General features: G+C 44.2%; 1 protein-coding gene across 13 annotated transcripts in view; it reads right to left on the bottom strand.

The window, feature by feature from the left end:
- MAP3K5 (mitogen-activated protein kinase kinase kinase 5) overlaps positions 1-26,125 on the bottom strand; it is a 254,320-nt gene that overhangs the window by 15,155 nt on the left and 213,040 nt on the right. For all 13 annotated transcript variants that reach the window (XM_085025230.1, XM_085025204.1, XM_085025224.1 and 10 more), the window contains 7 exons: positions 23,930-24,087; positions 21,586-21,763; positions 20,513-20,533; positions 17,146-17,323; positions 16,889-17,057; positions 10,578-10,763; positions 6,965-7,070 (listed from right to left, as the gene is read on the bottom strand). In XM_085025230.1, coding sequence (XP_084881356.1) covers positions 6,965-7,070; positions 10,578-10,763; positions 16,889-17,057; positions 17,146-17,323; positions 20,513-20,533; positions 21,586-21,763; positions 23,930-24,087 — 996 coding nt within the window. The remainder of the gene's footprint in view (positions 1-6,964; positions 7,071-10,577; positions 10,764-16,888; positions 17,058-17,145; positions 17,324-20,512; positions 20,534-21,585; positions 21,764-23,929; positions 24,088-26,125) is intronic.

Genomic DNA, 26,125 nt, shown 5'->3' with positions numbered 1-26,125 from the left:
CTTTCCCTTAAATCTGTACACTTTAAATTATCATAAATTATCATTTTGCTTAAGTCTAAGTGACTAAAAATCATTCTCAACAATTTAAAGAAAGTAGAAAATTGTAAGTGGGTGCAATACTGTTATTTTGGTCTTTCCTGTGGTTCCCTGAGTACCTATCGTCGAATTAGACATTATAAAGCATGCAAATGAGGAGTTCTCGTCATGGCGCAGTGGTTAACGAATCCGACTAGGAACCATGAGGTTGCGGGTTCGGTCCCTGCCCTTGCTCAGTGGGTTAAGGATCCGGCGTTGCCGTGAGCTGTGGTGTAGGTTGCAGACGCGGCTCGGATCCCGAGTTGCTGTGGCTACAGCTCCGATTAGACCCCTAGCCTGGGAACCTCCATATGCCGCGGGAGCAGCCCAAGAAATAGCAGAAAGACAAAAAAAAAAAAAAGAAAAAGAAAAAGTATGCAAATGAGATAGAGCATCTGGTCTTTGTCCTCAGAGAGATAAAACTCTAAAGCAGAACTAGCACAAATACATAGAAGAGCCATGAAATCATAAGTACAAGTGAGTACAGCTTAAAATATTTTAGATGATCTCCATTATGTGCCTAGCTACATAGGTAACTCAAGGTACGTGCAGTAAGAGCTCAGGGGGTAAATAAGGTATATATATATGCGATGACTAAATCCAGTGGTGATGGTTTATGCATTGATGGAGTCATGGAGGCAGAAGGGATTGCACAGGGTTCTGGAGGAAGGGAAAGCCTTGGCCGGGTGGAGAAAGGGGGAGAGATGTTTGAGGGAAGGAAGCTCCAATGAGCCCTCTGAGAATGGAAAGCAGAGAGGACGGGCACGAGAGAGCCAAGTGTCAAGAGGAAGGCAGGGACTCAGAGGGCCGCGTGATGGGTGGGGACTTAGAGGGCTCCCTGTGGGAAGCTAGAGGCCTTGTGAGACAGGATCAAATAAGACTATTCCTACCTCCCTCCCCCTCCCCTACCCCAACTGGATATTTCCCCAGAGGAAAATAACTAGAGCGAGCTTCTTTAACACAGGGTATTTTTGATGCCAAATAGGATCAGAGTACTTGTCAGTGCAGCGGATGATGCCTGTAACAAGCACCTCATGTAGTTTAGATGCTGGTCATTTGACATGAATGTGGACCCAGGGTCCATGACAGCCTCAACAACTAATAGTGGTACCCAGTGCTCTAGCAGGTTAAACAATGAGAGTTCCTATCAGAAGGGTGCTAAAGGAGTTTCCACTGTGGCGCAGAGGAAACAAATCCGACTAGGATTCATGAGGATGCAGGTTCAATCCCTGGCCTCGCTCAGTGGCTTGAGGATCCAGTGTTGCTGTGAGCTGTCGGGTAGGTCGAAGACACAGCTCGGTTCTGGCATTGCTCTGGTTGTGGTGGAGGCCGGCAGCTGTAGCTCCAATTCAGCTCCTAGACTGGGAACTTCTATATGCAGCGGGTGCAGCCCTAAAAATAAATAAATAGTCCCTTAAAAAAAAAAAATCCTACATAGTCAGTTCGACCCGGTCTCACGCTCAGCATTTCTCCATCTGGTCACCCACAGCCAGACTGTACTTGAGGCGAAACAACAAATAGTTAATGTTGCCAGGACTCTACAGGCTGATCCTGGATGGCAAGTGGGAAAAGAGCCCGAGGGGAAAAAGCTCTTAAGGGCCTTGCACTGTACTCTCTGTTCTGTGTGCTCTTTTTTTGGAAGAAAGAAGATTGAACACATTTTTTTTTTTTTACTTTTCATTTTGAAACAATTTTAGAATAACAGAAAAGTTGCAAAAACAGTACAGAGAGTCCTTGTATACCCTTTAGCACCTTGCCCTAGACTTAACATCTTGCCTAACGTTGGCACTATTACCAAAACCAGGAAGTTAACATGGATGCAAGGCCATTGACTCATTTATGGGCCTTATATGAATTTCACGCTTTTCCTGATAAAGTCCTTTTCTGATCCAAGATTCCACCCTGCATTTAGCTGTCATGTTTTCTTTGTCTCTTCCAATCTGTGACAGAATCCTAGTATTTCTTTTTTCTTTTGCTTTTTGCTTTTTTAGGGCCGCACCCGTGGCATATGAACGATCTCAGGCTAGGGGTCTAATCAGAGCTACAGCTGCTGGCCTACATCACAGCCACAGCAACGCCAGATAGAGCCAAGTCTGTGACCTACACCACAGCTCATGGCAATGCTGGATCCTTAACCCACTGAGCATGGCCTGGGATTGAACCCACGACGTCATGATTCCTAGTCAGATTTGTTTCCACTGTGCCACAGTGGGAACTCCAAGAACCCTAGTATTTCTTTATCCCCCATGACATCCAGAATTTTGAGGAGTAGTGGTCAGTTATTTTGTGCCCCTCAGTTGGGGTTCACTTAAGTCTTGTCTTGATTAGGTCGAGGCTCTGCATTTTTGGCAAGAATACCACAGAGGGGATGGTGTGCCCTTCTGCGGGCATCATTTCAGGAATGCTGATGTCCTTATTATGAGGGGTGCTTATCCTGACCTTTTGGTAAAGAAGGATCTTTTGATACGGTGGAAGTCACTGTTTTCTCTTTGCAATTGGTAGCTATCTTGTGGGGAGATTCCCTGAGACCATTCAAATATGCTGTTTCTCGGCACTCATTTGCCTGCTGATCTCAGCAGCCAGTGATGGTTCTTGCCTGCAATGATTATTACTGTGGTGTTTGCCTAAGGATGATTTTCTACTTCCCTCATTCCATCTACATGGGTCAACTGGCATTCTCCTAAAACAAAGCACTGGCCCTTCTCCTCCATGTATGTATGTATTCAATGGCTTATATCAATATGTACTTATAGGTCTCTAGTTTAGTCTCTGGACTAACATCCAATACTACTGTTATTTTATTTTCTGCTTTCTTTGTTCTGGCTTAGACTTTGGGGAAGTCCTTCCTGCTGTTTTCCAGAATCCTTTCAATAAGCCTCCATCCTTTTGGGGAACTTGCTTACTTCCTACCATCACAGTAAGTCCCATCACAGGTTCATCTTGTATTTCCTCTGCCCCAGCCTGGAAGTCAACCATTTCTTCAAGGAGCTTGATTCCTTTTATGAGAGAATGGTGTTTGGAAACCAACGTCTGGGTGCTCTCAGCAAACACATCTAGGAAATGTATCTGTTGGGGATGGCATCTTTTTGAATTTGTTGGTTTCTTCAGCACGTCTTTCAACATTTGGTAGGTTAATTGTAGTCTTTTGTCATCTAAAAGGGACTTTGATCAGGAAAATATGGCGACAGGCATTTCTAGTGTAGTTTCTTCGAATTTTAATTGTATAACAAAATCTTTAGGAGTTTCCGTCGTGGCGCAGTGGTTAACGAATCCGACTAGGAACCATGAGGTTGCGGGTTCAGTCCCTGCCCTTGCTCAGTGGGTTAACGATCCGGCGTTGCCGTGAGCTGTGGTGTAGGTTGCAGACGCGGCTCGGATCCCGTGTTGCCGTGGCTCTGGCGTAGGCCGGTGGCTACAGCTCCGATTCAACCCCTAGCCTGGGAACCTCCATATGCCGCGGGAGCGGCCCAAGAAATAGCAACAACAACAACAACAACAACAACAACAAAAAGACAAAAAGACAAAAAAAAAAAAAAAATCTTTGGGGATATTGGGAAATTCGATGGAATTGTCAAATGCTTGAAATCAGTTCCTCTTGGTCACATATTTCATCATTTATATATTGGGATTCAGTGCATACTGTCCTCCTCTATTCTGAGAGGAATATTAAAAAGTACTTACTTTGTGTGATTCTCTAAAATTTCCACTTTAAAAAGTGCTTTCAGGAGGTCCCATCATGGCGCAGCGGAAGCAAATTTGACTAGGAACCACGAGGTTGTGGGTTCAATCCCTGGCCTCACTCAGTGGGTTAAGGATCCGGCATTGCCGTGAGCCGCGCTGTAAGTCGAAGACTCGGCACAGATTTGGCATTGCTGTGGTGCAGGCCAGCAGCTGTAGCTCTGATTAGACCCCTAGCCTGAGAACCTCCATATGCTTCGGGTGTGGCCCTAAAAAGAAAAAAAAAAAAAAAAAAAATGCTTTCAGCCATTTCAGTTGTCATCAGAGACCCCTAGTGGCCTCACAGAAACCAGTTTCACAGCGGAAGGACAAAGAACTTCCTGAGCGAACCTTCCCATAAAGAATGTGCCCTGCTGCACACAGGGGCTGAGTTAAAGCTGTGCCCATTACTGGGGCCCCCATCAAGGAGACGCGCCTTCCTGCACTGCCTCTGTCGCCTTCTCTCAACAATGTTTCACCTACAGTGAAATCAGTGTTCTTTATAATCTTTATATTTGGGGAGATTTTAGATTTATAGAAACTGCAAAAACAGAGAATTCCTGTATGCCTTCCACTCAGTTCCCCCAATACATCTTATATAACTATGGTACCTTGGTCAAAACTAAGAAATTCACATTGCTCCAATCCTATTAACTAAACCCAGATATTCAGATTATAGTTTTTCTTCCTTTCTTCCTCCCTTCCTCCTTCCTCTCTTTTTTTGCTTTTTACCACCACACTTGCAGCATATGGAAATTCCCAGGCTAGGGGTTGAATTGGAACCCCACAGCCGCAGCAACGCCAGATCCGAGCCGTGTCTGCGACCTATACCACAGCTCACGGAAATGCCAGATCCTTAACCCACTGAGGGAGGCCAGGGATCAAACCCGCATCCTTGTGGATACTAGCTGGGTTCATAACCCACTGAGCCACAATGGGAACTCCTGATGTTCTTTTTTCTATTCCAGGATACAGTCCACTGCATTTAAATAATCCGTTTTTAAAAGAACTTTTAAAAAATTAGACAAATTATTTCTATGATACTTAAATTATTTCAAAGTATAATCCCTCTCTGCAGTGACAATGCCAGGTCCTTAACCCACTGAGCTACCAGGGAACTCCTAAGAGCATTCTTAATTTAGGTTACTACTGGGTTTAACTTATGGCCTTTTACCTAATCCTTTCACTGATACACACCTAGTCCCTCTCACCCCTTGTGCCTTTTGGGCTTATAACTCCCCATTTACATTTCCCATATCTGAGCTCATCCCAATGACAAATCACCTAAACAGAAGGACGTGCTGACTTCCTTAGAGCATCACATTAGCTTCCCATCAGCTTTAGGCTCCTCAGGTTCATATCCAACTGGGAGGCACATTGTTTCAAAGCCTCTGTAGAATTTTTTCCATGTTAGGCCAACTTGTTCACGCTAATTGGTTGTAACAAGTGAAACTCATTTACTTATTGTTTCAACCAGTATTGATTAGGCATCTACTGATTTCTAGGCACCATGCTGGATAACATGCTTGGCAAAGAATAAAATAAACAGAGTTACCCTCTGGTGAGGGAAACAGCCATGAGATGAGAAAATAAAAGTAGTTTCCAGTTGGAGGAAGTGTCACCAGTGGGGAGAAACCATTTCCAAGGGGAGAGAGTACCAGGCGGAGTCTGCTGTAGGCTTCAGGGCAGGTCAGACCCTCTGGGGAGGCATCTTATAAACCGAGACATGAAGAAGGCAGAGGTGTGTGTGTGGCAGGGGGAACGAGGGGTGCAGATGTGCCACAGAGAGGAACAACAGGTTCAGGGGTGTTAGCATTTCTTCTATTTCCTTCTTTCACAAGAAGGAAATAAGTTAGTCCCTCACTTGCAAATCACACAAGGTATTCTGAGAGAAGAGAAGGAATTCCACGACTCAGAAGGCTTGATGATGACTTCAAAGTTTGTGGTACCATTTTATAGATAACGTGACATTTAAAATAGTTCATATTTGTCTTATCTTTTTAAAATAGAAATTAGTTTAGAATACTTTACACTACACGTAAAATACAATAGAATGTATTTCTAATTTATATATCTAAATCAATTGACCTGTCCACACACATGTATGAAGTGGAAGAGGTGGTGGTGGTGGTGGTGGTTGCTGTTGTTTTTTGGCCACACCCACAGTATGTGGAAGTTCCCAGGCCAGGGAGCAAACTTGCACCACAGCAGTGACGGGAGCCACAGCAGCGACAATGCCGGGTCCTTAACCTCCTAGGCCACCAGGGAACTCCTAGAAGAGTTTTACTTAAATTTTTTTTTCTTAATGGGAACAGTATCGAAACACTTTGAAAGTTTGCCTTTGAGTATGACTACAGCTCTCACCTACTCCATAAAACCTGGTTTCATGAACACTACCCTTTTTGTATCTCACTGCAAACATAGCTGGGATCTGTCTAGACCAGTGATGTCCAAACGTGGCTGTGTATAAAAATGCCTGGAAGCGGGATGAAGATCAGATTCCTGGGCTTTATTCTCAGCACATTCTCAGTCCTGGATGGAGCCCTGAAAGCTGTAATTTTAAAGAGTGCCTTACATCATTCGATGCACTGGCAGGTTTGGAAACCCCTGGTAAAGGATGACACACGAATGTGTCTTACGAGCACAGATGTCTGGACATAGATATGCCTTTGGGTCACCTGTATAGTTTTCTCTTTGTCTTCATATACAACTACACTCTTTAAAGACCAGGAAGCAAGTCTTCCTCACACACAGTAAACACTTTGCTTGGGGAGTTCCTGTCATGGCTCAGCAGTAACGAATCCGACTAGTATCCATGAGGACATGGATCCAGGGTTGCCATGAGCTGTGGCGTAGGTCGAAGACACGGCTCAGATCCCCTGTTGCTGTAGCTGTGGCTGTAGCCAGTGGCTATGGCTCTGATTTGACCCGTAGCCTGGGAACTTCCATATGCTATGGATTGCGGCCCTAAAAAGACCAAAAAAATTTTTTTTTCTTGGTGTGCCATTGCTCAGTATATATGCACTAGATAAATATTATTTGGTGGCTTGGAAAGATGAAAAAAAAAAAAAAAAAGGCTCGTCTGTCTTAAAGCAGTGAGGAGACACCATGAATGATAGATGAATGGAAATTGGAAACACCAAACATTAAATATTTGCAAAGTATTTCTGACCTGGAACCAGAATGGTAATGGCCGTCTGCACTGCCTTTCGGATGATACTGTCCAAGGCAAACATCCAGTGTGGCTTGATGTTATGATTCCGAAGCACTTTATTGACCTGGAGAAAGAGAGGGACAGTTGGTCTGCTTGCACACTTAACTGCGAATAACCGATAGCTGAGGCACGCATTTGGTTGACATTCTAGCAACAAAAATAATTGTGCGATTTCTTCACCTTGAATCATGAATAACTTCTTTATGTCACCAGTAAACCCATAAAGAATAGTCACTTCAAAATGAAGTTTGGTGATCCCCATGTAAGCAAGTGAGACACATCATGTAAATGAAGGGCCCTCTGGTTCCATGGGAAGGTCACCCCTTTGGGACGCGGAACCTGCAGCTTCCACCCTTCATGACATGTGCAGATCGTTTGGTGCAGGTGGCAAAGAGGCAAAAAAAAGAGTCCAAGGGGCTTTAAATAGAGTAAATGCTGTTTTTTTTTTTTGTCTTTTTAGGGCCGTACCCAGAGCATATGGAGGTTCCCAGGCTAGGGGTCCAATTGGAGCTGTAGCCACCGGCCTATACCACAGCCACAGCAATGCCAGATCTGAGCCGCATCTGTGACTGCATTACAGCTCATGGCAACACCGGATCCTTAACACACTGAGCGAGGCCAGGGATAGAACACCCGTCCTCATGGATGCTAGTCAGATTTGCTTCCGCTGAGCCACGATGGGAACTCCGGTAAATGCTTGTCATTTAACACAAGCAGGTGCCTCAGCACACGCTGGTGACTTGGAAACACCTTAAAGGGGGACAGTGTGCATGTGTGTGCTACCTACAGATCTGCCACAGCGTGTGCCTTGTTTTCCTGCCCTCATTTGCTTATATCTCTTTAATCTGCGAAAACATTCCAGAAAAGCTGTTCACATTACAATCTGGCGTGGCTGTGAGCTGTGGTGGAGGCGGGCAGCATAGCTCTGATTCGACCCCTAGCCTGGGAACTTTCATATTCTGTGGGTATGGCCCTAATGAATAAAAAAATTTTTTTTAATAAAATTATATGGTAAAATACACATAACATTAAATTGACCTAGTGTACAGTTCAGTGGCCTTAAGTACATTCCCATTGTCCATCACCACCGGCTGTCTCCAGAACTCTTTTCATCTTGCAAAACTGAAACTCTAAACCCACTAAACAATAATCCCCCCTTGCTCTCCCCTCCTCTGGCAACCACCATTCTACTTCCTGTCTATGAATCTGACTGCTGAGATGTCTCAAAAGTGAAATCATACAGTATTTTTGTGTCTGGCTTATTTCACTTAGGGTAATGTGTCAGAACTTCCTTCCTTTTTAAGGGTGGGTCATATTCCATTGTATGTCTAAGCCATGTGTGTTACCTTTTTGGAAATAACTTTATCATAAAACTAAGAGAGGCTTATTTGAAATTTGGGTTCGAAGTTCCTGTTACGGCTCAGTGGTAATGAGCCAGACTCATATCCATGAGGATGTGGGTTTGATCCCTGGCCTCATTCAGTGGGTTAAGGATCCGACATTGCTATGAGCTGTGGTGTAGGTCTCAGATGTGGCTCCGATCCCGAGTGGCTGTGGCTATGGTGTAGGCCGGCAGCTGTAGCTCCGATTCAATCCCTAAGCCAGGGAACTTCCATATGCTGCAGGTGCAGCCCTAAAAAAAGCAATAAATAAATAAATAAATAAATAAAAATAAAATTTTGATTAACTCCACTAATTGCTGGTTGATACAAACCTCTAAGAAAAGAGACTATTTTCCCAATAGGGCTCTGACTCGGGATCTTAGAGAAAGCTGGAGAGACTTTACTGTTCTCTCAGCAAGCGCTGGGGTTCCAAATGCTTACTCCTGCCCTTGATCCATCCCCATCGGATCCCCCAGTTTAGAAGGGAGTGGAGCTGAGGAACTCCTCAGAGTAGCTGCTCCCAAGGAAATGAACCATTGCTTGGTTCCCACTCGTTCTAGGAAATCCTTTCAGAATGCTTTTGTCCTAGTACTTTCACAAAAGATCTGTCTGCTTACTTAACTACTGTGGAGAGTAACATTTAGGAACTAAGAATATTTCTCTCAAGGGTCACGCACGGAAGATGAAAGAGGGATCCTCCATGACCCTGACCCTGACCCTGACAGCCCTTCATTAAATGCTGTCCATTCCCATCCTGGATATTGACTGAGGAAGAGCAGGGGCGTGTGTGTGTGTGTGTGTGTGTGTGTGTGTGTGTGTGTGTGTGTGTGTGTGTATGAGAGAGAGAGAGAGGGATACAGACAGACAGACAAGACAAACAGACAGACCTGGCCTATGGCCCAGGATTACCACTAACCCACTTTCAATCTGAATTCTGGCCTGTTTGCTTTCCAGCCTCTAGGCTGGAAGCCAAATGTGTGGGCAAGGGCACATTTACTAGATTATTTCGTTCTATTTGCAGATGCCTGGGGTTCCCAAGTTCCAGAGCAAGTGTGCCTTTAGCATTTAATATTAGTGATAGGCTTTGCCAGTTGCTCATTTCCCACAACCCCAGTTGAGTCAGGGGTGTCACCCTACCCGGGATATAGCACAGGACCAAGTGGCTTTCACAGAGTCTCAGAGAGCACCCGTGGCCACTGAAGGATGACCATTTGATTTTAAATCAGGAATCATTTGATGCACCAAATGCAACTGTCCAGATATCTCCTATGTAGGAGCAATAAACACACTAGGAGTGAGTTAATTTGGGGACTTTAAATAAAATTATGCAAAGTGCTTCTTCACTCACACGCAGGCACTGTCTTATTTCGATATCTTATTTCTGTCTCCCGCACCTCGTAAGGGCCTTCTGGGAGGGATTTCAGGCTTTTTTTGGTACAAAGTTCTACAAATAAGTCTCATTCAAGAATATCACATATGGTTTGAATCAGGCTTCTGGAAAACTGGCTTAGTTTGTGCTGCATAGCAACACGATACAAAAGGGAGGAATCCTCAGCAATCTCTCACAAGAGCCTGTGGATTAATTTTCATCCACTGATGCCCTGGGCTCTGAATATACTGTTGGCTAGGAAATAGTAAGTATTTATTAAACAAGCATGTTTAAGAAGTTCTGTATGGAAACCAGAGCAGGGGAACAAAATGATCATTGCCATCTGTATGATTACATTTTTCTCGATGACCACTAGGTGGCATTTCTCATACAGAATTGGAAAGTGCAGGACGAAAGTGTGCTCTGTGGCTAAACTCATCAAAATAGACAGTGACTGGCTACTCTCTATTTCATAAGGACAAAGCACAGCCATGGGGGAACATGCGTGGGTTTTGTTATTTTCCATGGTGTTCAATCTAGGGAGATAACAATACTCCAAATCTGAGGACAGACAAATCTGGGGAGACACAAACATACCAAACAACAAATCTGGTACTTAGAGGTACACGGACAGGCAACCAGCTCACACTTCTTTATGATCCGAAGAGAAAAGAATTCATCAAAATTATCAAAGGAAGGAAAGATAATAGAACTTACAGGTTTATCCTATTTTCCTTATATGTTTATCCTATCTGATTTTTGGACTAATTTTAGCTGGAGTTGGGGGGGGGGGCGGACATGGGCAAAATAGCATACTTACAGCATCTTGAAAACCAAAGAGCACCACCTGGACTTGACTGATGCCGTGGCTGTCAAAGTCCAGCTCCAGCTTCAGCTTCGACAGGGTGGTGGCTATGATCTTTCGGTCGGTGGACCTCACAAATTCTCTGAGGCTTGTGACGAGGGTTGTGATGTGCTCCCACTTTAGTTTAGGTTCTTCTGCCCCCTGTGAATAAAAACCACCAATCTGTCAGTTGATCTGTGCTGGATGCATCAGCCACAGGCCTGCTGTCCCATAGCTCCTGCTGAGAAGAACTAGGCTTCAAAATGCAAGCCCCCCCCAGCCCCCCCTCCCCCCGGCAAGGGGAGAGACCATATTTGAACTATATGGCTCCCCCCCCACCAAATCAGATCAGACCTTAGGAGGAAAGGCACCCGGCCCATACACTGTCCAATAGCCATGACGTAGTCAGATATAAAAAGCTCTGTCCAAACAGGGACAGGCTAAGGCAATAAGAGTCCACTCTCAGAAATTTTAATCAGGTGCTAAAGAGAGATGCAGGCAATAAGCCACAGTGATCTGGTTGAGACAGCAGTGAGTGATGGCTTGAAGTGAGATCTTAATGCCCTGCTCAGGAATTGAATGTGGGCAGCCTGGATGAAAACCAGGAATTCTGGCCACTAGAGCAGCTAGAGGCTAAAAGCAGAACTGGCCTGATTCTTGCCCCTGCTGAGAACAAGAATGTTTCATGGAGGCAAAGACTGTAAAAACAGGTATAGCATTTATTATTAGAGATACAATACAACATGTGGGAGAGCACACAGAGAAGGAGTTTAAGACAGAAACAAAGCAGGGATATACACTCAAAAGAGCTCCCAGGACTTCAACTGCCCTTAAAGGGCGTCCATTCCTTACAGTCAAAAGGGGCTCACTTTGACTCCATCCTGCAACCCATTCTTTACCCACCCATAAGGCAACTAGTTAAAAGAATGAACCAAATGGACTACTTTATACATTAAAAAATTAAATACAATATTTAAACAAATTCCCTCTCTCGATTTTATTTTATTTTATTTTTTTACTTTGAGCAAAAACATTGCTTCCTTAAAGGAAACATAGCAGGATGTTATTTATCTCATTTAACTTTAAGAAACAACGGGATTTTTATCATGCTCGTTTCTAGCTCATATTATTGCACATTTTGTTACTGCATCATTACAATTAAACCCCTCAACTGGGCTGTGGAAATTACAATTTCTAGGAGTCCACTCAAATAGGAGAGGAATGCACCATCAAGTTCTTTCTCTCAGTATATTTTCATTCGGGAGCTCCCTATCATGTTTATGTTTTCATGAGAAAATATATTGAAAAGGTTGAAAGTATCATTAAGGGAATATTTTAAAATCAGACTGGGAACAGTTATAAACTTTGTTTCTTTTCTTACCACGAACTAAATTACCACCAAAATAAAGATTCGCAGGCAATATCATAACAACATGAAAATATGTTCAAGAAGAAAAATGTGAGTTTTTCAGAGATTGGAAGCTTATCTACGTGAAAAATCAGTTACATGTTTGCCAGCAGTTTAAACAGCAAACATTTTTTTTGACATTAGCTTTGTTTTCACAACAGTAAAACATGCTGCTTCTGGATTTTTGATGCCACTGTCCTACCAAGGAACGCTGTGTAGCCTGGGAAATGTTTTCTGTCTAGGGTATTTCATTCGTTCTTCCTTTCTTTGTTTTTTTTTTTTTTTTTTTTTTTTTTTGGTCTTTTTGCCTTTTCTAGGGCTGCTCCCTCGGCATATGGAGGTTCCCAGGCTAGGGGTCGAATCGGAGCTGTAGCCACTGGCTTACGCCACAGCCACAGCAATGTGGGATCCAAGTCTGCGAACTACACCACAGCTCATGGCAGTGCTGGATCCTTAACCCACTGAGCAAGGCCAGGGATGGAACCCGAAACCTCATGGTTTCTAGTCGGATTCATTAACCACTGTGCCATGACAGGAACTCCCATAATGGTTCTTTCTGTCCTCACTCCTGCCTCCCTGTGTGATTAACCTCCTTTATGAACAACCATCTTAGGTATCAAATGAGCCTGATTCAGGATCAGAAGGTAGCATCTGACAGCGCCCTTTTCATGAGCAGGGACAGGGCTCACAGAACTCACAGGTTCTCCTGCAAAGGTGCTTTCTATTCTTTATCCCTTATGCTTCCTTAAAAATGATGAGTGGGTTTCAGAAGGATGTTACAGATTGAAACGGCTCTCATGGGCCGCTTTGAGGACCCGACCAACGTCTGCATTTTAGCCTTGTTATAAAGGATAGGCTTATTAAGCACAGACATATCTAGAAATATTTAATACAGTGAAAAGAATTATTTCCAACCGGTTATAGGAAAAAAATCAGATAGTAGATAAATGTTATTAGCCTGCTCGCTAATGATAACGACAACAATAATAGTTAACATTTGTGGAACACTTTCTATTATTATCTGAATGATTCACGATCTTACTTACTCCTTGTAGCAACTCTGTGAAGTAAATACCACTGCTTCCTCATTTATAGATTAGGAAATTCAGCCTCAGAAAAGTTAAATAACTTGCCCAAATCATAGAGCCTTTAAGTGGTGGAACAAAGTTTCAGAGTCAAGTTGAGGCTGAGCCCGTGCTCTTAATCATTGCCTTCTACTGCCCCAATTAGCTGGATGAGCCAGCAGGAACCCTGGGTCGGGACCTGCTCTACCACTAGATCAGCACGTTACATCACAGGGAAGGGTTCATAGCACCCCTGGCAGCACAGTCAGAAGGACAGTGACTATCACTTGACCATTCTGGATTTACTGAGTGCTTCTGGCTTAGTAAGTGCTACTTAGTACTAAGTAGTTTCTGGTCCTCACTGGTTACTTCTCGCTAGTGCACCAAGGCATTCCCTCTGTGAGTTGCTTTCAAGTTTTTCTTCCCATTCTCCTTTTATAGAGAACACTCAAGTGTGCTTTAAAAACTAGGGAGTCATAAACACTTGAATAAGATTAACCCACTCCAGGAGTTCCCATGGTGGCTCAGCAGGTTATGAACCTGACTAGTATCCATGAGGATGCATGCCCCATCCCTGGCCTCACTCGGTGGGTGAAGTATCTGGCTTTTCCATGAGCTGTGGTATAGGTGGCAGACAAAGCTTGGATCCTGCAATGATGTGGCTGTGGTGTAGGCTGGCAGCTGCAGCTCCAGTTCAACCCCTAGCCGGGGAACCTCCATATGCCACCAGCATGGCCTTAAAAAGCAAAGCAAAACAAAACAAAAGATTATCCAACTCCAAAATTTAAGAATTTCAGCCTAGTCACGGAAGTGAGGTCTCCTTCCAGACTCTGTGCTGAGCATTGGGACAACGACAATAACCAGGGCAGTCCCTGCCCTAATGGCCCTCCAGCAGGGAGGCCAAGAAAACCCCAAACCAGCAGACCCTTTCTGAACTGGAAAAGTACACCCACTGGGGATGATTATGGGATTCAAGCAACCCCTACGTTCGTTCTGTGTTTCTGACCTAAGCAGGCATCTGACACCAGCAGCCACAGAAGAAGCCTTCCCTCCACGGTGGCTACTGGTGATTTCCTCCCCCAACTCCAGCCTCTGTCTCCTCCCCTGCTTTGTGTTGCTCCCAGCACTTGTCACCATCTGGTCACCAGGGAGGAGAACCGTGTGGTGCTTGAGAGCACACGCCCAGGAGCCAGACTGCCTGGGTCCAAATGCCGACTCCATCGATTAGGGCTGCAGGGCTTTGGCGGGTTCCTCAGCTCCTCTGTGCATCCCTGTGCTCATCGGCAAAATGAGGACGCTAACACGACTACTGCTGTAGGACTAGTGTCACGAGGACGGAGTAAAGACACAGGCAATACTAAGAAACATACCTGGACATAGAAAGTATTTGCTATTATTACCATATATTTCACATATATAGTAATAGATATGTAATATAATAGTGTATAGCAACATATAGCTTAATTTCTTTCTTTCTTTTTTTTTTTTTTTTTGTCTTTTTGCCTTTTTCTAGGGCTGCACCCGCCGCACATGGAGGTTCCCAGGCTAGGGGTCGAATCGGAGCTGTAGCCACTGGCCTATGCCAGAGCCACAGCAACCCGGGATCCGAGCCACATCTGTGACCTACACCACAGCTCACGGCAATGCCAGATCTTTAACCCACTGAGCAAGGCCAGGGATTAAACCTGCAACCTCATGGCTCTTAGTTGGATTCTTTAACCACTGAGCCATGATGGGAACTCCTATAGCTTCATATTTAACTACACATGTTACTGTATATTCAACTACATGTTTACTGATTTTTTAAATTGCTTTTCTTCCCCGACTGGAATGTTAGCTTTGATGGGATGTAGATTCCTCCGCCCCCATTTTGTCACTGTAGTGTCCCCAGCACACAGAACAGTGCCTGGGATCTAGTAGATGCTCGATAAGTACTGGCTGAATAAATGACCTCCAATGCAGGTGCTCCTTCTGTCTAAACTTGGTTCTCCTTCTCTTATGCCATCTGATTCTCGGTCGTTGAATGACCACAGCAAGCAGACGGAAAGACAGGAGTGACAGCTTAAGTTTGATGGCTCCTGTATCCTCCACACTTCCAGATTCCTGCATGGCCCCCTCGGTGTTCATTCTACCCCGACTCAGAGGCCTGGCTGCCCTTCACCCCAGAGCACCTCATTCCTGGGTCTCAGAGTCCCTGCTCCCTCGAGGCAGCTTCCCTTTAGGACCCAAGTCAGGGTTTCCCTAGAAAGCCCAGATGGTGCCATTTCAGTTCTCCCTGTACCCAAAGGCCCTGCAGGCACCCACATGGCCTTTCAGCTCCTCCTATGGGATCTAAAGATGTGAACATTAGAGAATTCCCAGGGTGACAGGATCAGCAGAGAAATTTCGTGGGGTTCTCCACACTAAGACAAGCAGGGGCTGTATGGTAAGAGCCCAGAAAGAGAGAGCCTGGCTCCATTTACATCCCAATAAAAGCTGAGTGAGAGCAGGTAAACTGCTGGACTGAGGCTGACACTTGACCCCACCCCTCCAGCTCCACCCTTTCTGCAGCTAGTTTCCTAGGACAGAAAGAAGGGAAGAAGCTGTGTCCACTGTGATCACAGAGGACTGATGGCAGCCACAGGTGCAGAAGCAGGTACACAAGTCTGTGACACCCACAGAACTAAAAGAGGATGCAAGTCCCTGGGCCGAGCTTGTCTGGGGAGGTTGATACCCACAAGAGGCCTGAGCATCTGCTCCAGGCCCAGGACGTGTCCCGCACAGCTTGGAGCTGGGGGGGAGCCCTGTTTCCACTGGGGCAGAGTTGGGGAGGGGATTCTTGCTCGTTTCTGTAAGCAGAATCCCAGGGAACACATTTTCCCAGGTGCTATGGACTAAACCGTGTTGTTCTTCCCACCCCCAAATTCATACAGTGATGCCTTAACCTGCAGTGTGACTGTATTTGGAAATAGGGTCTTGAGGAGGTAATTAAGGGTGAGTGGCAGCCGAAGGGTGGGGCCTTAATCCAATAGGATTAGTGTTCTTATAAGAAGAGGAAGAACCACTAGGGGCTTGCAGAGAAAAATGGCCAGGTGAGGACAAAGCAAGAAGGTGGGCATTTGAAAGCCCAGGAGAGAGGCCTCCGGAGAAACCAAACCTGTCAACACCTTGCACTTAGACTCAGCTTCCAGAACTAGAAGCGAGAATTTTCTGTTGTTTCAGCTACTGACCCTAAGGTATTTTGTTATGGCAGTTTAGCAAACAAATATACCAGGGAACACGAGTCTGACCAGTGTGGTTTTTTCCAGACATAATTCCCTTATTCTTGCCCATCACCTTCCCTCTGAATGTAGCTCTCCAAGCAAAGGGGTCTCTGTTGAAGACAGCATATGGAAGTTCCCAGGCTAGGGCTCGAACTGGGACAGTAGCTACCAGCCTACAATGCAGCCACAACAACGTGGGATCTGAGCCAGGGAGCAAACCTGCATCCTCATGGATACTAGTTGGGTTCTTAACTGAGCTGAGCCACACGGGAACTCCTCAATGCATTTTTATTGATTGAATGAATAAACACATGAATGAAGGATGAAAAGGCTTGTAGGAACCAGCTGGAACTTCATCAACATGAAAACTTTGCTTCTGACTTAAAAATAGCTTATGTTAAACATGCAGTTTCTGTGTTAGGAATCTGCCTCCCCCTGGGGTAGGTCTGTTTTATCATCAGGAAGGCAGCAGCAGCCTCGTGTCTGCACGTCACCTGTGACAGGTCCAAGTGGTTATGACACTGGTAAAATACATAAACTCTGGGGAAATGAAGTCTCCACGAGGCGTTTTACCTGAGCCAAAGATTCCATTAAGTTTCTCACGACTTTGTCTTGGTCTTCCGTCAGGATCCTGTGAAGCGTGGCCCGTCTCTCACTGTCCTTCCTCAGCATAAAGAACCCAGAATCTTTTTCCTCAGGAGAAGGTGGAGCGCTGTGGTCTTCAAAATTTTCATCAGGGATGCTGTAAAAATGTACACAGCACACATCACAACGTTCTTTATAAAGACGTACAACATACATCTCTCACCCCGTGTAAGTCAGGTCTTTACCCCAGAAAGAGCGTCCGTATTCCTTTGACATCTTTTTCTCCGCAGGACTTGGCTCTTGTTTTGAAGGAGAAGGGGTCCACCTTCAACTCCGTGTCTGGAGAAACGGAGCCGTATTCGCTGCTGCTGCTGGTGTCCTCCACCAGGACAGGCACAGGCAAGGAGATGCTCCTGAGATACTCTGCGAATCACGAGAAGGGGAGGGAGACCATTAATGCTTTACAAACATCTGGAGTTCCCATCATGGCTCAGTGGTTAACAAATCTGACTAGGAACCATGAGGTTGCGGGTTTGATCCCTAGCCTCGCTCAGTGGGTTAAGGATCTGGCATTGCCGTGAGCTGTGGTATAGGTCACAGATGAGGCTTGGATCTGGCACTGCTGTGGCTCTGGTGTAGGCTGGTGGCTACAGCTCCGATTCGACCCCTAGCCTGGGAACCTCCATATACCACAGGTGCAGCCCTAGAAAAGACAGAAAGACAAAAACAAAAAAAAGAAACAAAACAAAAAACCCCAAAAAACATGCATGCATGCTGAAACACTTACTGAAAGACAGCAAGACTATTTGTCAAGGGTCTTGTTCCAGTGAGAAGCAAAATTATGCAGCGTTAAGAGGCCGGTCATGGGTCCAGGGTTCCTCTCATGCTCAATATAACCCAGTATAACTTTCCAGGAAGAGAGGACCTCTGGGGCCCTGCAAGGAGAATCTTAGGGGTGTGAAATAGTGGAGGAAGTGCCTGGCCCAGCGCTTCTGGGGTGTGAGCCTTTCATTTCTATTGTCCACCTATTAGAGCCTAGGAAGGTCACTTACGAGGCTTAGTTTTTGCATCTATAACAGAAAGGACCAGATTCGTGATTTGTAAACCATGTTTCGCAGAGGTTTAAGGTCCACCTTGGTGTCTTGGGGCTGCCTTGGATGGGGTGAGTAAAATTCTGTGATTCTAGAACATAGGTTCCAATTCTGTTTTACCTAAAACAAGTATGTTCTCTCTGTTATGTATCAGGGCTTTGCATAAGGACTCATATTAAAAACGTTCTTTGCTAAACCCAGATTTTGGAAACCCATGGATTAGATGATCTCTTGGGTCTATTCTAGTTCTCAGACAGGACGGTTCTGTGGCAAATGCAAGCTTTTGTTTTATTTTGATGGAGACTGAACTGGCGCATTAGGAAGCGCCTACATTTCATCAAATACTGGTTTTAAAATCAGGAATTTTTGCCAGAGATTTCTTTATCAAACAAATCAACGTCCTGGGCCAAAAGAGACAGAACAGAGAGGGATGCATCACTAGAGGCAAAAAGACAACAGAGAATTCAGGAGGCCTGGGAGTTGCAAGTGAAGAGGAAAAGGGAGGCTTTTCAGGAAAGTAGAGGGGACTTTTCGACTGTGGTCTACAGTTCTAAACAACCTGCTGCATGTGGTCAAGCAAGAATAGAATAGCAATAATAACAGTCACAATGACCACCTGAGGCCATTGCTAAGCATCTCACATACATGACTGTGTTTAATCGTCACAAAATCACCTGTGCAGGTTGCCTATCTGAACCCACTAGATAGATGAGAGGACGAAGGGCACGTCATTTCCAAGGCCACCCAGTCAACGTGTGAACCCAGCTCTGACCCCAATGCCCTTCCTCTTAATTCTGACTCTGTAAAATCTTAAGATTCTAAAATATGCTAAGTAAGTCAGACTCTTCAGGGCAGAGTCCCAAATGCTTTTGAGTCACCCTAAGTGCAGAGGGTGAAAAGGCCACAAGGGAAGAATGACTGAGAGTTCAGCGGATGGTCACCTTGCTTCTCTTGCTCATTGTAAGGCATGTGCTCACTAAGAGGGCTTGTGGGCAGAGCTGTCAGCTCCAATTCTCTCTCTTCAGCTCTCTCTTGCCAAGTGCGTGCAGATGAGTTCACATAATTTAAATGTGTGTGTGATGAGAATCTGTTTCCTGCAACAAAAACCTACCATGTGGAAGGGATGAAGCTATCATGGATCCAGCTTCTGGGCATGGCTCCAGCCTCTTTGGGTATATATGCTTTCTTTTGGTCTCAGAACCAAATCTGTGAAGTAGGTATTGTTACTAGCACAGAATGCCTGATGAAACAAGTGAACTGTGGCATGTCGCATTTTTAGAAAGTGGTTTGGTTGGGCTCAGAACTGACTTCTACTGAAGTCCAAAGTGAACTGACTTCTGCCTAAGAGCAAAGGCAGTGCCCATTTACGACATCAAAAACAGGCTGCTTGGGAGTTCCCGTCGTGGCGTAGTGGTTAACGAATCCAACTAGGAACCATGACGTTGCGGGTTCGATCCCTGGCCTTGCTCATTGGGTTAAGGACCTGGCGTTGCCGTGAGCTGTGGTGTAGGTCGCAGATGCGGCTCAGATCCCGCGTTGCTGTGGCTCTGGCGTGGGCCGGTGGCTACAGCTCTGGTTAGACCCCTAGCCTGGGAACCTCCATATGCCACTGGAGTGGCCCTAGAAAAGGCAAAAAGACAAAAAACAAACAAACAAACAAACAAAAAAACCAGGCTGCTTGGAGGGCTGCTGAGCATCCTGGTCCACCTTGTGAAAGGCAATGACTGCCTTCCAGAGTCTAGATTGCCTGTGGAGAAGGAGGAAAGGGAGAGAGTTCTCTTCATGGACTTCTCTCAATTCTTAGAATTGACAGAGGGAAACCGGAGAGGCTATGGCCAAGAAACCCCAATTTTTAGGCCTCTCCTCTAGGCTGACTGACTTTGAGACACCTAAGGAACCTGCAAAATCCTGCCCCTGGCCTGTGGAAGCATGCATGTCAGACTCACAGCAAACATGAAGCCCCCCCACTTGATCATCAATTCATCTAACTAAGGAAAATCCAAAACCTCAGTCATTTCTTTCCCATTCTTTGAAATGCATAAGTTGATCTTCCCAGAGCAAATTTAGCTTCCTAGTTATGATGTGCAAAGACAAATATTAAAAAAGCAAAACCATAACTAGTTCTGACCAACTAAAACCAGAGAGAATACAGGGCGCCAAAGATGACAGAGGAAGGTGTCCAGCACTGAAATTTGCCAGGACAAGTCCATTAGGGGCCAACTGGCTCCTGGATAAGAAAGCATAGATTCTGCTCACATTGAAGATTTCAAAAACAGAGTCACCATCTTGCATTTTTGGAGGAACAATGGAAGCCTCCCCCATGAATGAAAAGGGTAAGGGGTTTCTGAAGGAATGAGCCAGCCAGGCTTGCAGCCACACAACCTTGGTACCCAGGAGCCAAGTTCCCTCCCCTCCCCATGTAAGCAAGGAGCAGAGGATAAGGCTCTTCTGAAGGAAATCTAAAGCTTATTTCATGATGCGTCATGCTTCAGCTCAATGGACAATATAAAAATAAACTCACCATTCGATCCAGCTGAAAGAGCTGTGGAAAGAAAAGCAAACACAGTGACATAAGCACATGATGCGTTTGTTGATAAACTGAGAAATCAATAAAAAGTGAAGTGAATGCTTGAAATGGGATTGATGCCCTTTCCAAACATTCAATCTGCCCATCTCATCCCACATAAACACCAAAAATGCCAACAACAAATGAATCATTTACTTGTTTTTTCTTTCTGAAGTGAGTTACGGAACTTATTGCAAAAAAGGCAATTTATATTTTTACCCTGCTATTTTATTTATAACTGGCAATCTTTCTTTCTTTTTTGGAGGGGTTTTTTAATTCAGAAAGGCATTCTCTAAAAGGCAGTTGGGTGTGTTCTACTGCCTAAAATTGAACATATTAACCAGATGGCTTAGACGTTTAATAGCTCTATAATAGCCCTGTAGACCATCAGTGCTAACTTTGAGTTTCAGCTTAAAAAGGCCACATCTCTCCCCTTTTTATACTCGAATCTTTGTTTTGGGAGTGCTAGTATATAAATGCTGATATACTAATTCCCTTCTAGTCATGTGTGGAAGACTGCTATGTGTGAGGCCCCAGCATTTGTGAAATTGATGAGAACATAGCTTCCTGATACCCTGAACATGCAATATCTTTAAACAAATTAGCTTACTTCTGGAAAAATCTTCTGTCTTAAAAGCTTAGGCTTTTTTGCTGTTGGGTTGTATAAGTTGTTTATATATTCTAGAGATTAAGCCCTTGTCGGTTGCATCATTTGAAACTATTTTCTCCCATTCTGTAAGTTGTCTTTTTGTTTTCTTTTTGGTTTCCTTTTCTGTGCAAAAGCTTTTCAGTTTGAATAGCATTGAGAACTTTGTCTAGATACTCATGTTGCAACAGAACAAAGGGTGGGGGAAAAAATGTAATTGTAATGTATACATGTAAGGATAACCTGACCCCCTTGCTGTACAGTGGGAAAATAAAAAAATTATAAAAAAAAAGAAAAGAAAAGAAGATACTTGACAAAAAAAAAAAAAAAAGCTTAGGATTTTGTGACTCTCACCTGTATCCCCTTCAATGCAACCACATACCTGAAAGCTTAGGTTGTGTCTTTTTCTTTTTGCTTGAAACTTTTAAAAACTCATCCATCAGCAAGTCGTTAGCACAGTCTCTCTTGTCAGGGTCTGGTTCGAAACACTTCAGTATGAATGCCTTGGCCTCTGCCGACATGGACTCTGGAATCTCTGGATGGACTTTAAACATTCCCACCTAAGACATAAACACAACATGACTTTTTGTTTTTCTTTTTTTGCCGAGCTTACAGCATGCAGAAGTTCCAGGGCCAGGGATTGAACCCGCATCACAGCAGTGACCTGAGCCACAAACAGTGATAACACTGGATTCTTAACCCACTGAGCCACCAGGGAGCTCCCTACAACATGGTTTCTGAGTGTCCATCTCATCTCATGAGCTTGGGGTCCATAACCTGGTCACCTAAGGTAAGATCCTTTATCATATATGGCTTTTCTCAAAGTGAGATAGGACGTATCTTCTGTAGGTTATGGAAGGTCTCCAGAGGGCTTTTGTAACTTTATCAATGACACGGGCATAGTGATTGGCTGAAGACCGTAGACAGCACTAGGAAATAATACTTCAGTCCTCAAAGCTTTGTGCTTGGCTTTTTCCATGTATGAGATCTCATTGGATCCTCCCAGCAACCCAGTGGATTAACACTATCCATGTTACAGCAACGAGGAAAATGAGGCACACCAGGTGAGGTTACACACTAATGAAAAGGTAGATCAGGGATCTGAATGTTTATTTGTTTGGCTTAATGCATGTGTTGTTTCTCCTGTGCCATGACTTGTAAATATTTTGTCTCAAATTGCCTACATTCAAAGAGATTTTTTAAAATACTTAAACAGTATTTTATAACAATGAGAATTTTCTTCTCATTGCTGTCATTCCCATTTTTTTTCAATAATGTTTTTGTGTATTTTTGGTACAGAGAAAATTTCCTAAGGAAATCTTTTTTGTTATTATATAGCTTGATTTATTATTATATGGATAATAATACATAATTATTTGTAGTCATTATAAAGCCTTTACTATGTGTTAGACACTGTTCTAGGTGCTTTGCACATACTATTTCATGCATGCCTCAAACACCTTTATTAGATAGGGACTATTTTTATACCCATTTTATAGATGAGGAAACTGAGATACAAGAAGATTAAATAATTTACCCCAAAGGCATCAAATAGCTTGACTGTGTGGGAACCTGGATTCAAACATTGCAAATCAGTACCAGAGGATGGTGTCTTGTCTAAAGCATTTTGTACAATGATGCCTGCACTGATGGGTAATAGAGGAGTATTTCAGAGTGAAGTGCTAGAGATTGGTGAAAACGTGAAAGACCGGCCAGGAAGAGAAAGCCATTCCTGTCAAGAAAAGCAGCTTTCTTAGCAGCGCTCCTTGTTCTTTCAGGCTTGGTTGTACAACTCATTCCTGCATCAGCAGTAGCCCATCAGATTGTCTCCAAGCTTAGAGTAAACCAAGCTTTGTGCAGACCCAGAAGGCATGTAACACACGGTCCCTCATTATTCGCAAAGGGAGTAAGTGCTAGAAGCATGGTCAGTGGCAGGGAAAGGAATCACGCATCAAGGTCCAAAGTCCGTCACCTTAGAAAATAGCAGACATGTGGGCTTTACTTCTCGAGAAACAGGTTCTCAGTTTAAGTGTTCCCGTGGCTTGGTGGAGTGGCAGGGGAGGTGGGCAGGGACTCAGAGTCAGGTCATTGTTTGCGCAAGCCCTGGATACGAACGCTGTGGCCCCTGGGTTCCCTCAGGCCTATTTCCACATCAGGTGCCCCCTATTGTGAGAGATGGGACTGCTTCCTTTCTCACGCTCAACAGAGCTACAAATGGGCAAATTAACAGGCCAGAAGAGTAGATATATGAGAATAAGGTTACTGTACTTAAAATAGCATTCCGCCCTTTTGTCTACAGAGCCTTCAAACTATTACGATAGAGGAGTAAAGGAAAATATTTCTTTACCTAAATGAATAAAAATGTTTTTAAATCTGGAAGATCTTTCAGATTGTGTTTCCCAAACAGCTTAAATCATCTTCCATGGAGTGGTGTGTTATTTATACTGCATTGTGAAAAGGCGATCAAAGGAAGGTACACTGAATCTCACGGTAGAGTTGTGAAAACTCATGTGGAGAGAGCGCCCCCATGTGGGGCAGAGGTGCTGTGTGATGGGTCGGGGTTGGGGGGGGGGAGTGAATCCTGCATTTTAGGTCTTAGATAGTGCTTACTTAGACTCCTTTCCCTCTGCCTACAAAGAAAATAGGACGTACACACATGAAACATCCAAGAGCTATAAAGAGCTTTAACCATTGGTTTTTAAGATACTTAAGACATGATGTGTGACCTTGAACATCGCTGCTTGTGGTTCTCCCAGTTCATAAAAGGGTGGCTTTCCAGTGGCCATTTCAATGATCGTGCAGCCCAAAGACCAAATGTCTGCTGCCTTCCCGTAGCCTCTCGGTCCTTTGTCTATTATTTCCGGTGCCATATACTGAAGGGTACCTGGACATAATTCGAACACAGTTACACGTTAAAAACAGAAAACAGGTGAACACCTAATGACAGCTTCAATTTCTTTGTATAAATTAGACAACTTTAAATTCATGATTCAGGTTTTAAGGAGTCATCTTTTTTGAGTTCCAGTTTCCTCTGGGGGTCATTAAAGGGGAGATAGCAGTTTTCATAATGGATTTTACTAGTGACATAAAAATTGCTTACTCGTATTATCTGTTTATGAATGGATACTTTCTCGTTCCCTAGATCTTACAGTATAACGGAGACATCATTTCATCAGGACCTTTTAGAAACTTCCAACAGTCATTTGAGACTACCAGAAAATACATCCACACACATTTTCTAGAATCAGTTTTTCAACTGCATGAAGACTCCCTTTATTCATAGTTCCACTTTTTTTTTCCAGGAAAAATCTAGGCCATTCATCCATTTCCTATTATTTCTCAATTCCTGATTGAAGGCTTAGTTCTTCTGTTTCCACTTTTTTTTTTTTTTTTTTTTTAAATAATTCCACTCACAGCATGTGGAAGTTCCCAGGCCAGGGATCAAACCCGTGCCACAGCAGCAACTCAAGCCGCTGCACTTATAACACTGGATCCTTAACCTGCTGCGCCATGACAGGAACTCCTTCTGTTTTCATTCTTATTTCTTTTTTTTTTTTTTTTTTGTCTTTTTGTCTCTTGTTGTTGTTGTTGTTGTTGCTATTTCTTGGGCCGCTCCTGCGGCATATGGAGGTTCCCAGGCTAGGGGTTGAATCGGAGCTGTAGCCACCGGCCTACGCCAGAGGCACAGCAACGCAGGATCCGAGCCACATCTGCAACCTACACCACAGCTCACGGCAACGCCAGCTCCTTACCCCACTGAGCAAGGGCAGGGACCGAACCCGCAACCTCATGGTTCCTAGTCGGATTTGTTAACCACTGCGCCACGACGGGAACTCCCTCATTCTTATTTCTTAATCATGAAAGCATGAAGATTCTGAAAGCCATTGTTAAAATAATTTGGGGTGTATTTTCTTCTGTAAATCAAACATACATGGCTTCTCCTGTGTGCCTGTGGTCGATAGGATAATAGATTCAACGGGTCAAAGGCAGATCATGAGCCATCAGTATATGCAAATCACCAGAGGGAAGAATAGAATGAAAAGGAGACTTAAAAGGCTGCATGGACTCAGTAGAGTGGGAGAGTGCGATATGAAGGAAAGAGCATTAAATGGGGTCAAGAACCCCCAGTTCTGGCCTCTGGCCAGAATATTCCAGGTGGACACTCCACCACAATTGTCTCATGGGCTCAAACTAAAGTCTAAATTTATACTTCTCCTCTGGAGGATTTCTCAAAGTCCAGCCATGAGTCAGGAATGTGAACAGGAATAGACAATTGCTGTATCTCAGCTTCTGATAAACTCATACAAATGATACAATCAGCAAACAGGAACCCATCCAAGATGCCATAATGAATTATTTCAGATCCTGAGGCATCTGCCAAAAGAGCTACTTCAGTATTTTCTGATTTGTAACCAAAGTGACAGATGTTTTGATAAATACAAGCAACACCTTTTCTGAATGCTCCATGCCTGAGTTATAGGTGAAAACTGCTACACAAATTTCCTCTAAAGAGTTGCTATGAAACCCACTCTCTAAGGCTAGAAACTGGCTGTGTTTATACAAATATATTCTTTTTATCAAGAATTGTCGTCTTGCCAGGTTTATCCTCCAGCCTCATCATTACGTGACAGCAGCTCAAGTTCATGTTCACCTACAACTCTCACATGTCTCAGCTTCAATCAGTAACGTTATTGGAGGAGAGCGCCTGGTGAAGGATAAGGGAACCAGGCTCCTCAGGTCACCGGTCCTTAGTAGAAAACTGCTAGGATTTCTATTCATTTATGGCTTCCCCCAAAGTGATCTTTTTTATTTTTTGTCTTTTTAGTGCTGAACCTGTGGCATAAGGAAGATCCCAGGCTAGGGGTTGAATTGGAGCTGCAGCCTCTGGCCTATGCCACAGCCATAGCAATGCCACATCCAAG

Source organism: Sus scrofa, chromosome 1 (assembly GCF_054392235.1).
Source record: "Sus scrofa isolate SSC_HxYL_T2T_F1_AM1 chromosome 1, Sscrofa_HxYL_maternal_Yorkshire_Landrace_v2.0, whole genome shotgun sequence".
Classification (NCBI taxonomy): Eukaryota; Metazoa; Chordata; class Mammalia; order Artiodactyla; family Suidae; genus Sus; species Sus scrofa.
The sequence above is the reverse complement of the archived record's forward strand: the minus strand, read 5'-3'. Positions and strand labels throughout refer to the sequence as shown.